The 13,210-nt window shown below is 47.9% G+C and overlaps 1 protein-coding gene across 1 annotated transcript in view; it reads left to right on the top strand.

The window, feature by feature from the left end:
* Dcps (decapping enzyme, scavenger) overlaps positions 1-13,210 on the top strand; it is a 51,582-nt gene that overhangs the window by 34,127 nt on the left and 4,245 nt on the right. The window contains exons 3-4 of the mRNA XM_070038300.1: positions 2,176-2,321; positions 9,079-9,192. Of these exons, the coding sequence (XP_069894401.1) occupies positions 2,176-2,321; positions 9,079-9,192 (260 nt within the window). The remainder of the gene's footprint in view (positions 1-2,175; positions 2,322-9,078; positions 9,193-13,210) is intronic.

Genomic DNA, 13,210 nt, shown 5'->3' on the forward strand with positions numbered 1-13,210 from the left:
TTTTCTGTTCATGTGGTACTGAGGAATTGAAACCAGGGCTTCATGCATGCTAGGCAAGCACTCTACCACTAAGCCACATTCCCAGCGCTGTATTTGGCTTCTGAGTACAGGCTATTAGAGAACAATCAGGAGTAAAAGCAAGATCAATTTTATGTTATTCTCCAGAGGGTTGTGAAGAGGGCTTTGGGCCTTGTATTCAGGGTCAGGCACCTTAAAAAAAATCAATTTCTTGAAGTAGTTATACAAAATGGGTTCAATTTAATGTATCAGTTTATGAGTACCATGCGTCTTGGCTAATGCCAGCCCTTCTCCCCCAGAGCCAGGCATTTAATGACATTTAGTGTCTTTGGTAGTATCAAGTTTCACTTAATATGCTAGCATTAAATTTTCTTGTTGTTGTAATTTTGTGCTGCTGGTGCTGGGGCTTGAAGTCAAAGCATGGACACTTTCCCTTAGCTTTTTTTGTTCAAGGCTTGTACTCCCTCACTTGAGCCACACCCCCACTTTGGGCTATTTTGCTGGTTAATTAAGAGATAAGAGGCTCATGGTCTTTCCTGTCTGACTTTGAACTGTGACCCTCAGATCTCATCCTCCTGAGTAGCTAGGGTTTCAGGAGTGAGCCACTGGACCCTGGCAAGCATTAATGTTGAGGTGACTTTTGTAATGATTCTTTAACAAGTGAGGAAACAGACTTTAAGAGGCCACATGCTCAAGATCATCCAGGAGTAAGGAATAGTCATTTGGTAGCCTGGCCCAGAGCCCGAGTCTTCTCACCTTAGTGTTTTGACCCTGAGCTGATAGACCAGGATGGTTAGTGTGCACCGGAAGTCCAAATAATCTGAAATTACAAGTTGGTTGGTTTTAAGGTGTGAAGATGAGTCACTGGGTTGCTTTCTTTTTGAGTATATCTGAACCCACGGATCTTTTGAGAAACATCCCAAGTGATTTTGAAATGCAGTTTGCCATTCTCCCTGCCCTGAAGATCTGTGTAAAGATGCCATCTAAATGTCTTAAGTGGTGATTATAGCTGCACCAGGTGTTAAGTAAAATAGAGAAAGGGACTTAACCACAGCCAAGAGATGTTAAACCAAAGTACTTAGCCGACAATCTGTTCAGGAAAACTGTAGGTTTCCTTCTGATGAAAACCCCTGTTGTCTACTGGGGACAATTTTTGCCCCCCCAGGAGACACTTATAAACATCTGGAGACATATTAGTTTGTCACAGCTCTGGGGAGGAGCCACTAGTATCCAGGGAAAGAGGTGAAAGATGCTGTTAATGGAGCATGGTGCAGTACGCAGCACAATTCCCCACCAGAGCCAGGAGTGCCCAGGGCGCCGAGGTTGAGAAACCCTGGATTATACATGGCCAGCATTTGTGCAGTGTTTACTTGTGCTAGACATTGTTTTAAGTGCTTCACAGGTAATTAGTTTGCTTAATCTTCCCAGTGTTATGACATAGGAGCTGTTACTATTCTCATTTGGCAGATGGGAACATCGGGGTGCACAGAGGTTAAATAACTGGACCAAATTCCCAGCTGGGGCCACGATCCCACTTTCAGTAAGGAAGGAACAGACAAGAGCCAGGACTTGAACACAGACCCAGTCTTGCTCCAGAGTGCACTGTGAACCATTGTGCTGTCCCACACATCCCAGCTTTCAGGGAGCTGCTGGATTGTAAACCACATTTTCAGCTTCAGGTTTGGAAAACTATATACCTAGAAATTTGTATATGAAAAGAGCTAAAGAACTTTGGTTCCCATGCTAGGAATTTGGAGGGGAAGAGCAGAGGTTAGCTTGATGTGAGGCCCAGGAATCTCTCCATGAAAGCCTTGTGTTTTCCAGATTTTTTTTTTTTTTTTTTTTGGTCAGTCATATGGGGCTTGAACTGTGGTCCTGGGTGCTGTCCTTGCGTTCTTCAGCTCAAGGCGAGCGCTCTACCGCTTGAGCCACAGAGCCACTTCCAGTTTTCTAGTGGTTTATTGGAGATAAGCATCTCACAGATGTTCCTGCCCAGGCTGGCTTTGAACCCTGATGCTTAGATCTCAGCCTCCTGAGTAGCTAGGATTACAGGTGTGAGCCACCGGCGCCCAGCTTTCCAGATTCTTGATTGAGGCTCATCAGCTCATGAATTGAATGGACTTTACCTTCGAGTGAGACTATGATGTGTCATTGCAGATGTCAAGACGACTGTAGTATACCCTGCCACGGAGAAACACCTGCAGAAGTACCTGCGCCAGGACCTGCGTCTGGTCCGAGAGACAGGAGAAGACTACAAGAACATCACCTTACCCCACCTGGAGTCACAGAGCCTCAGCATCCAGGTGAATAGCCTCTGAGGCTCGGATGTGAGGTGGCATTCCTATGCCTGTCTCCCTTTTCATGGCCCTCTGTTGGGGCTTTCTAAGGGGCCAGGCTGTGGGCACAGGAGACCATATCCCTGCCTTGTAGAGCTTACTTCCTGTGTGGAATCAGCATACAAAAATCTAAGCCCATATGATATGTGAGATTGCAGTAGAGGAAAACAATGGAGAAGAATCCTAGGGTGGGCTGGTTACTGGTTTGCAGGTGTGTGTGTGTGTGTGTGTGTGTGTGTGTGTGTGTGTGTGTGTGTGTGTGTGTGTGTGTGTGTGTGTGTGTGTGTGTGTGTGTGTGTGTGTGTGTGTGTGTGTGTGTGTTACTGGGGTTTGAACTCAGGGCCTCATGCTTACTAATCAGGTGCTGGTTTGCAGGTGTGTGTGTGTGTGTGTGTGTGTGTGTGTGTGTGTGTGTGTGTGTGTGTGTGTGTGTGTGTGTGTGTGTGTGTGTGTTACTGGGGTTTGAACTCAGGGCCTCATGCTTACTAATCAGGTTCTGAACCTCTGAACTAACTATATCTCCAGTTCTTATTGTATGGCTAGAGCAGGCTTCATGGCTTGGGGACTCCATGAGTAGCCGGACATGCCACTGAGGTTCTGGGAACCTGAGCAGTCTAGTCTGGAAGGAATTTGTTTCTACAGGAGCCCTGATAACAGTCTCTGGATCACTATGATCTGGCTAAAGGTCTTTGAGTGGGTAAAGATGGGTGTTGGGTTAGGCCAGCTGGGTCTAGCCTCTTTCTTGTTTCTTGTCTTACAGCAATCCATTTTGCTGAAGCCAGGTCTGAGTTAAAAACTTTTCCAGTGCTTGCCTGCCCTTGCATTCATTTCTCAGAAGGCAGTACCCATTGTCCCTAATGTTCACTTAGTACAGGTCTTTGTGTGGAGTGTTCTGGCTGGGCCAGATGTAAGACTGTTTAGCTCAGAGATCCTGATGGTTCCTTGGTCTTAGGCCCAGTGCCAACCAGAGCCTCTGCCTGGAATAGGCCCCATGTGGATACTCACAGTTAAATATGATGAATGCACATTGGTGAGTCATTTCCTTGCCTACTCCCTGGCTCTCACTGACTCTTTCTCATTGTTGCTGACTCTTGTTCTCTTTGAGTATTTCTCACTATTGGCCCAAGCTTCAGGATACCTGGCAGGAGAATGTTCAAACGTGGGAAGCTTATAGCCATTCTTCTCTTGGCTCAGAAGAAAGACCCAGCCTGGGCACTGGTGACTCACGCCTGTAATCCTGGCTATTCAAGAGGCTGAGATATGAGGATTGAAACCAGCCAGGCAGAAAAGTCCATGAGACTCTTATCTTCAATAAACTACTCAGAAAAAGCAGTTGATGTTGAGTCATGGAACTACCTTAGTATGCACCATTGCACAGTTTTATTTGGAAAATAATTCAACAGAAACTCCTCTAGCCTTCCAACTCCTGAGTGACAGGAACATGCATACATTCCTTCTTGGCTATTTCTAGAACGTATACAAGCATGTAGCTTAATTGACAACAGTCATTATATTTCTTTTTCTTTTTCTTTTTCTTTTTTTGTTCAGTCATAGGGCTTGAATTCTGGGCCTGGGCGCTGTTCCTGAGCTCTTCAGCTCAAGGCAGGCGATCTACCACTTGAGCCACAGCGCCATTTCCAGTCTTCTGGTGGTTAATTGGAGATAAGAGTTTCACAGGGCTGGGAGGGTGGCTCAGTGGTAGAGTGCTTGCCTTGCATGCATGAGGCCCAGGGTTCAATTCCTCAGCACCACATAAGCAGAAAAAGCCAGAGTGGCACTGTGGCTCAAGTGGTAGAGCGCTCACCTTGAGCTGAAGAGCTGAGGGACAGTGCCCAGGCCCAGAGTTCAGGCCCCCCGACCGACAAAAAAGAGTCTTAGGGACTTTGCTGTCCAGGTTGGCTTTGAACTGTGATCCTCAGATCTCAGTCTCCTGAGTAGCTAGGATTACAGGCATGAGCCACCAGTGCCCAGCTCACTGTATTTCGCAGGGCTTCTGCTAGGCTCTGGGAGGACACCCAAGTAATGGTCCCTTGCTAATGTTCTTACTGTCTAGCAGGAAAGTCAGATGTACAGGCAGGCAATTGTGATCATGGTACAAGTTCTCTGGTGGGCTACAAAGCTGCAATGATGAAGCAGAGTGAGGAACCAGCGTAGTTAGTGGTGGTCCTCTCTGTTGAGTCTTACATTGATTTGACAGATGAGAGTTTGCCAGGGGGATAAAGCAGAGGAGATCAGGTCTAGAGACATGGGTAACTTGAAACATATGCTGCATCTGGAGAGCTGCAACGTGTTTGGTGCAACTGGGACCTGAGGTACACAGGTCAGAGGGCATGCTCTGTACAACCAGGCAGGTGCCACGAGGAGGCCTGTGGATCATCAGGCCTGCCTAAGATTCTATTCCATATCGACTCAATCTGACCTTTCCAGGAGTGGAGCTGGAACATATGCATTTGAAAAATGTCTTTTCCAAATGACTGCCAGATCTGAGAGTGATTGCCATAGGAAGTGGGAATCCCTTAAGTGACTTTAAGCATGAGACTAATGTGGTCAGATTTCTAGAAGCAGGGGAACCACCTAACGTAGATCTGGAGCACAGCTGAGATGGCAGGAAGCTCATTAGAAAGAGAAGGCTTGCCGGGCACTGGTGGCTCACGCCTGTAATCCTAGCTACTCAGGAGGCTGAGATCTGAGGATCGCGGTTCAAAGCCAGCCCGGGCAGGAGAGACCGTGAGACTCCTATCTCCAATAAACCACCAGAAAACCGGAAGTGGCGCTGTAGCTCAAGTGGTAGAGCGCTCGCCTTGAGCTGAAGAGCTGAGGGACAGCGCCCAGGCCCAGAGTTCAAGCCCCACGATCGACCAAAAAAAAAAAAAAAGAAAGAGAAGGCTTAATGAGGCTGGATGGACTTAGAATCTGATTGATTGTGGAGAGGAAAGAAAACATGGGGTGATCCAGGTCCAGCTTGAATAGAGTGGACAGTAAGACTATTCATCAACCAGGATAGGACATGACCAGGAGAACATCTTTATGTGGAAGACAGTGAGTTGGGTTTAGGGTTCATCGAACCCATATTCAGTACCCGGGATTGCACACTTTTATCACCTCAGTCTATAACCACAGGTCTTTACAAGACAGGTCTCAAAAGTTGCTGGGTGCTGGTGGCTCATGCCTGTAATCATAGCTACTCAGGAGGCTGAGATCTGAGGAGCACGGTTCAAAGCAGCCCTGGTAGAAAAGCCTGTGAGACTTTCCTTTCCAATAAACTACTCAGAAAAATCCAGAAATGGCACTGTGGCTCAAGTGGTAGAGAGCACAAAGAGGCTCAGGGACAGCGTCCAGCCCCCAAGGTCAAGCCCCAAGACTGGCGGGGGGGGGAAGGTCAAACAGTCTGGGCCTTTTATCTGTTTTTAGCTGGCAGCATTATTTGCTTCCTCAAGTCTGGGATGCTTGTAAGTTACCATTAGGGCGTTTTAAAACTGCAGTGGGATGTGTGGATCTGTGATCAGCATCAGTCAGTATTTGGATTCTCATTCTGCCAGCCAAGGCCAGCGATGGCATTATCCTTATCTATGCGCCCCCGTTTCTCTCCCACAGTTGTGGAAATGGTGAGAGATTTCACTTACCATGTGTCAGAATGGAGCTGCCATTATTCATATAAGGTAGAACGGGAATGAGTGGAGAAGATACAGAGCAGAGATACCTGAGGAGATGTGGACAGAAAACATGCTGGAGAAGGGGCAAGGTCAGTGAGCAAAGTGAAAAAATGGGAGAATGCAGCAGATGCGGGTGGCTCACACCTGCAATCCTAGCTACTCAGAAGGCTGAGATCTGAGGATCACAGTCTGAAGCCAGCCTGGGCAGGAAAATGCCACCAGCAAACCAGATATGGCTCAAAGTGGTAGAGCACTAGCCTTGAGCAAAAAAGCTCAGGGACAACACTCAGGCCTTGAGTTCAAGCCCTACAATAGACAAAAAGAAGAATGGGAGAAAGAAGAAGCATCAAGATATCCTATAGGATGTCCAGGAAAGGAAGAGAGTTGTCAGTGTCGTCTACTGTACAGTCCAGCCAGATGGATTCTGGAGGTATCACCTACAGCCCTGTTATAGGTAGAGCTGTCTGAGCCTCCAGGGCTGCCTTGCAGATGGTGCTCTCCCAACCCTGCTTCCCTCACCCTGTGTGATCTGTGTGAATTTTGTTCTTTTCTGGGCTTCTAGCCCTGAGACTTCCTGTGGATACAGGTTCTTGCCTCTTATCCAGAGCCTCTCCCAGGAGGCAGGATGTGCTGTGGGCAGAAGTATAGGTTAAAGTGACCTACTTTGGCAGCTGGGATTCTGTGAACTCGGGAACTTCCTTGTGCCTACATTTTTCCTTACATGAAACAAGAGGTTGTTCTGGCTCTTTGAGCAAAGTAAAAGTAGGGTGCCTTTGTGTCCTCACACCCTCAGCCTCTGCTCACCTTAATTCTTCTCCAGTTAGTGCTGTTGCCTGCAGCAAACTATCCACAACCACAATTGTGGCTCTCCCCTCTGCGGGCTCCCTGTGCCTTCCTGCCTTCTCCCTGTGCGCTCTGGGCTAGGTGATTTCATATAGGCTCTAAGCTAGGTGATGTCATTGTGTGCGTCATTTAGCATCCTTACCATCAGCCTAGAATGCAGTTCCTTCCTTCCTTCCTTTCTTCCTTCCCTCCTTTCTTTCTTTCTTTCTTTCTTTCTTCCTTTTTTTCTTTCCTTCTTTCTTTTTCTTTCTTTCCTTCCTTCTTTCTTTTCTTCCTTCCTTTCTTTCTTTCATTGTTTCTCTGTCTTTCTGTCTTTCTCTTTCTTTTTTTTTGTCAGTCATGGGGCTTGAACTCTGGGCCTGAACGCTGTCCCTCAGTTCTTCAGCTGAAGACGAGCACTCTCCCACTTGAGCCACTGCGCCACTTCCAGTTTTCTGAGTGGTTCATTGGAGATAAGAGTCTCACAGACCTTCCTGCCCAGGCTGGCTTTAAACCTTGATCCTCAGATCTCAGCCTCCTGAGTAGCTAGGGTGACAGGCATGAGCAACCAGCACCTGTCTTTTTTTTTTTTTTCTGTGCTGGTAATGGGGCTTGAACTCAGGGCTTCTCATTCTTACTTGGCTTTTTCTCTCAAGGCTGGCACTCTGCCACTTGAGCCACCCCTCTGCTTTCAGCTTTTTGCTAGTTAATTGGCGATTAAGAGTCCCCCAGATTTTTCTGCCAGAGCTGGCTTTGAACTGTGATCCTCAGATCTCAGCCTCCTGAGCAGCTAGAATTACAGGTGTGAGCCACCAGTGCTGAAGGAATTCGTTGTTTGACCAAGGTGACAGCAAGTCTGTGGTAGGGCTGAGAGATGGCATTTCACCTCTGTGGGCACAGAACATACTTGTGCTCTCTGACCACCTGCAGATCTCCAGTGGGAGATGGCAATGGACAGGCCCAGGAGGTCGGCTTAGAGGTGCATCAGGACTCTGGAATGAGAAGTCACCATCTCCCTCCTTCCTCTTTGTTTCAGGTCGGCTTTGGTCTGGCTTTCTCTCTCTCTCCAGCAGTACGTTCCCAGAGAAGTCTCTGGTGGGAGAGGAAATGCCTTTGGAAGAATTTTGTCAACCACTGGGTTGTGTCTGGCTCTGGCTTTGGCCCTGTGCTCTACATAAGGAAGCCCCTGCCAGGTGTCCTCCAGACTCACCCTCCCTCGAAGTGGCTCTTCCTGGGAAAACCTCCCTTTTGTGCTGGGTAGATTACAGCTTGGGGGTCTAGTCAAATGGTTCAGAGGCTCTTCCTCAGCTGAAATGCCTCCTGAAGTAATTACAGGAGATCTGGAAGCTCAGATGTCCTCTACTCCCTGCCCCCATCCCAGCTGGGAGCCAAGGGTGGGTACAGGGTGCTCACTGTCCAGGCTAGGGTATACTGTGTGCAGACCCTAGGCCAGCTGCCTATCCTTGGCCATGGGAGATGCTGCCTGTGCTATTTTCTTTAAGGAGTAGACCATGACCATCTGGTTATGTCAGTTCCCTGGCTTCTCCATCAGGGATTTCCCCTCTCCCATCAGTGAACTTAGAAATCCCTGCGACTCTTGAGTAGGAAGGGACCGCAGAATGTGCCCTCCCTTGTTTGTGAGCAGGTTTCTCTTTGGGATATGGGGTATTCATGGGTACAGGGGGCTCCCAGAGCTAGGGGTAAATGGAGAAGAGCCAAAGGAAACAGCTTTGCAGAATTCTTAGTCTGACCTCCCTGCAACCTGGGCTTTTACACATGAGCTGTAAAGTCACATCCTGGCAGGTCAAGCTGGTCAGCAGGTAGCCTGAGGGCCAGAAAACCCAAGCTACGCCTGCGTGCACATGGCTTTCAGCACGTGTGGGCAATAGAGGGACTCGTGTGGGGTGAAGTCAGTGCAGAGCAGGCTTATGAGTGACTTTCACAGCAGAATGCATGTGTTATGTAGACTGTGAAAAACCTCAGGACCAAGCCCTCTACCCCTACCCCTGGCCAAGCTACAAAAGCTCCTGTGGCGACTGTGATAGCTGAGAATTATCTACAGTGGCAGAAGGGGAAATTTCTTCTGACATTCTCCTTCCCCAGCAGATAATTAGGGATGGTTGACCTGATGGTTGATCCTGAACTTAGTGGTCTTTTATTAGTTGGGTCATCCTAGAAGGGCCAGAGAGCTTGCCTGACCCAGCTAGGGTGAGTTGAATTGGAAACCATCTCTCTCTCTCTCATTCCAGTGGGTGTATAACATCCTTGACAAGAAGGCAGAAGCTGACCGGATTGTTTTTGAGAACCCGGATCCCTCTGATGGCTTTGTCCTCATCCCTGACCTCAAGTGGAACCAGCAACAGGTAAAGGCTGAGTGCTACAGGGCTCTGATCTCTGAGAACCTTTACACCATCACCCCTGCCCTCTCCCCTTCCCCAGTGGAAGCCTGGCTGCCTTTGCTAGCCAGCCTTCTTCATACTCAACAAGGGCTGACTTGTGCTCTCTCTGGTGACAGAGTACATGCTTAGTAGACACAGCTGCTTTTGCTTTCAGTTGGATCAGCTTCAGGGTCTGGTGACACAAGGTAGTGTTTGCCTCCATGATTGTTTGGGCCATTCTTTAGCCAGCCAAGTGGCTAGAACTGCCACCTTCCTGCCAGCTGCACCTGGAGTCCCAAGGTGAAATGCTTTATTTTCATCCCCTTCACCACGAATCCAGGCAGGCTCAGGTTCTAAAGCATTGGCCTGCAAGAACCATGGGAGCAAATCAGAGACCTTCTCAGCCTGAGCTGCAGAGTTGGCTTCCAGGAGCCCAGACCTCTACCCTACAGGGTAGAGGTCAGCTCTCTGCTCCCTGGCCTCCAAGAACTCTGCTTCTATAAACTTTTTTTTTAATGGAGGAGGGATTCTAAGGGCCCCAAGCTTGCTAGGCAGACACTTTACTGCTTGTTTGGCAGGCTTTCTATCTCTTGAACCTCACACACAGCCCTTTCTACAAACCATTGAAGGAACAGATTTAGAAGCACTTTCTCTCCTGTGCCAGCCTCCCACAAAGTTACAATTTTCAGTCATTTTAAATTTTTTTATTTTTTTATTACCATCCCTTTGCATTTGGGCTCAAGGCTGGTGCTGTACCATTTACTCCACAGCTCTACGTCCAGTGTTTCCTGTCTGGGCTGACTCAAATCATGATCTTGAAATCTCAGCCTCCTGAGGAGCTGGGATTGCAGGTGTGAGCCACCAGTGTCCAGGTTACAGTCATCTCTTTAATGCCCTAAGAGATACTCTAATGGGGTCAGAAATGTATTCTGATGGGATCAGAAAGAAGCAGAACCACTGTGTTGCTGAGCTCCTGTCACAGGTTGGGGCTGGGGAAGGGGCAGGAAGGCCAACACAGAATTCAAAGTAGGAAGTGGCCTCTCTCCTGCATTATACTCTCAGTCTAACCTTGGCTCCAAATTCTACCATTGATGTGCCCTCACCCATCCTAGGACTCCTGCAGACACGTTCTGGTGCTCTGGCCCTGGCATCTTCTCTGTGGCTGCCTTCCCTCTTGCTTTCTTAGTTGTGTCTTGCTCTGTAGTATCCTACACTGAAGTCACCTAAAGTTTGTTTAGTCTTGAGTCAGTGATTTCCAGACCTGCCATGCCACTCCTCCACTGCCCAGAAAGATGCCAAGAGCCTATGGTTGAAGTAGAGGGATAAGATTTACACTCAGACTAATAAGCATCTTTCGTCTCTTCACAAGAAGCTCAGAGGTGCTCTCAAAAAGGCACCGTAAGGAATTACAAGGGAGTAGAAGTTTCAGTATGGTGTGATGATTTAGTAGTGCCAGGGAAAATCAAAGAAAATGGTTCTTCATGTGTCAGGTATTGTCAGGGAGGCTAAGGGCATACCTGAGTCCACTCTTCTCTTGTCCTGTAGCTTGTGTTTGCCTGAGCCACCTTCAGTCCTTAACAAATAGAACTGGGGCTGGCTGGGTGGAGGATCTGCAGAGCCTCCACTCCCTTCAGGCAATGCTGTGCATAGAGATCGTGGATCAAAGCTTGGTCATGGGACATGACTGTGGGGTAGGAGGGGGGAGCTTCTGCATCCCATGATTTGTGGGCTGGAGAACTGTGACTACGGAAGGATTGCAGTCCATACACCACAGCAGATACTAAAGAGGGACTTGAGCTGGGCGCTGGTGGCTCACACCTGTAATCCTCGCTACTCCAGAGGCTGAGATCTGAGGATCGTGATTTGAATCCAGCCCTAGGGCAGAAAAGTCCCCAGGAAACTCTTATCTCCATTTAACCATTCAAAGACCGGAAGTGGTACTGTAGTTCTAAGTGGTAGAGAGCTAGCCTTGAGCAAAAAAAAAAAAAAAAAAAAAAAGAGCTCAGGGACAATACCCAGGCCCTGAGTTCAAGCCTACAACCAACGATAACAAAAAAGGAAGTGGTGGAGGGGGAGTTTGTACATCTCCATTCCAGAATCCCTGAATACATTTGAGAATGGAAATCCATCAGATTGTTTAACCCGGGACTGGCAGGAATCTGCCAGACCTATTAGTCAAACTGCCGATTTTTCTGTCCTCTTGAAGACAAGAAAAGCTTGGGGAGCCCTTCTGGGTCCCAGCCACATGGCTGGAGCTCCTTGCCCACAATGATGATGACGAGACCAGCACAAGGGTCAGACCTTGCTTGACAGTGACATAGATAACTCAGGTGTGGTCCTCCTTAATCTTTGCTTAATCCTTGATTGTCTTTATTTGTGCCCTGTTTCAGTGGCACACACCCCTGGCTTGCGGTATCATGACCTCAGCACTCCCTTAGGAATTGGCAAAGTATCTAGCAGGAAATCAGGCTATATCTGAACTTCTGTTCCTTGTTACGTGGCCAGAGACAAGGCAAGGACTCCAGCGTTGTCTTTGAGGAGCCTCTCGAGCACCTTGGATTCTCCTCTGCCACTTCTCTTCTCTTTGCCTTATCTCCTCCGCCTCTGCTTCTCCTCCTTTTCTTTGTGCTGGGGACAAAACCCAGTGTTGCACAAATGCTAAGCAGTTGACGGACGTCTGAGCTATACCCCCAGCTCCTGGAAGCATACCTTTATTGTCTCCACACTCATGGTCCTGTATTTAACCATTCGTTCTTCTTTCCATCCATTCAACAACTATGTATCAAGTACCTGCTGTTGCTTGAGATTTCACCTTCCCTAAGATTATGGCATCCCTTTTTTAGTCTCTCTCACTCCCCCCGTCTCTTTCTCTCTCTCTCTGTTTTGTTTTGTTTTGTTTTGTTTTGTTTTGCCAGTCCTGGCCCTGAACTCAGGGCCTGGGCACTGTCCCTGAGCTTCTTTTGCTCACGGCTAGCACTATACCACTTGAGCCACAGTGTCACTTCTGGCTTTTCTGTTTATGTGGTACTGAGGAATCGAACCCAGGGCTTCAAAGTGCTAGGCAAGCACTCTACCACTGAGCCACCTGCAATCCTAGCTATTCAGGAGGTTGAGAGCTGAAGATTGTGGTTTGAAGCCAGCCCAGATAGGAAAGTTGGTGAGACTCATCTCCAGTTAACCACCAGAAAATCAGAAGTGGCCCAAAGTGGTATAGAGTGCTAGACTTGAACAAAAAAGCTCAAGGACAGCACCTAGGCCCTGAGTTCAAGCCCCACAACCAACAACAAAGAAAAGTATCAATGATTATTAAAACATATATGTGTGTGTGTACATACATAGTACAGGGCATGTGCTGTAAAAATAAGTTCCCTAGCCCCACATTGTTCCACTTCCCTTTCCCAGAAACAATCACTGTTATTTCTTTTATTTGTCTCTCCAGGGTTAATATTTGTATATCATGTATATAATCATCTCTCTGTGGGGTTGGGAGAAAGGCTTAAGTGGTAGAGTGCCTGCCTAGCAAGCTTGAAGCCCAGAGTGCAAATTTCAGTACCATTTTAGCAAATAAGAATAAGAACAAGGCTGGGAAGGTGGCTCAGTGGTAGAGTGCTTGCTTTGCATGCATGAGGCCCTGAGTTCGATTCCTCAGCACCACATAAGCAAAAAGAAAAAAGCTGGAAGTGGCGCTGTGGCTCAAATGGTAGAGTGCTATCCTTGAGCCGAAGAGCTGAGGGACAGCACCCAGGCCCAGAGTTCAGGCCCCACGACTGGACCGAAAAGAAGGAGGAGGAGGAGGAGGAAGAAGTTGTTCTTGGACAAGTTATCCTTTCTTTTGAGTTACTCCAGAGGTCAAGGTCAAGAGATGGCTCTCTCTAATAGTCCAGACCCCTTGCTGGGAACTTTTTTGTTGCTGTTGCTTTATGATCCTGCCTTAAAAAGAGATAGTGAGGGGCTGGGAATATGGCTTTGTGGTAGAGTGCTTGCTTAGCATGCATGAAGCACT

This window comes from Dipodomys merriami, unplaced genomic scaffold (assembly GCF_024711535.1).
Source record: "Dipodomys merriami isolate MVZ:Mamm:240054 unplaced genomic scaffold, mDipMer1.0.p SCAF_29, whole genome shotgun sequence".
NCBI lineage: Eukaryota > Metazoa > Chordata > Mammalia > Rodentia > Heteromyidae > Dipodomys > Dipodomys merriami.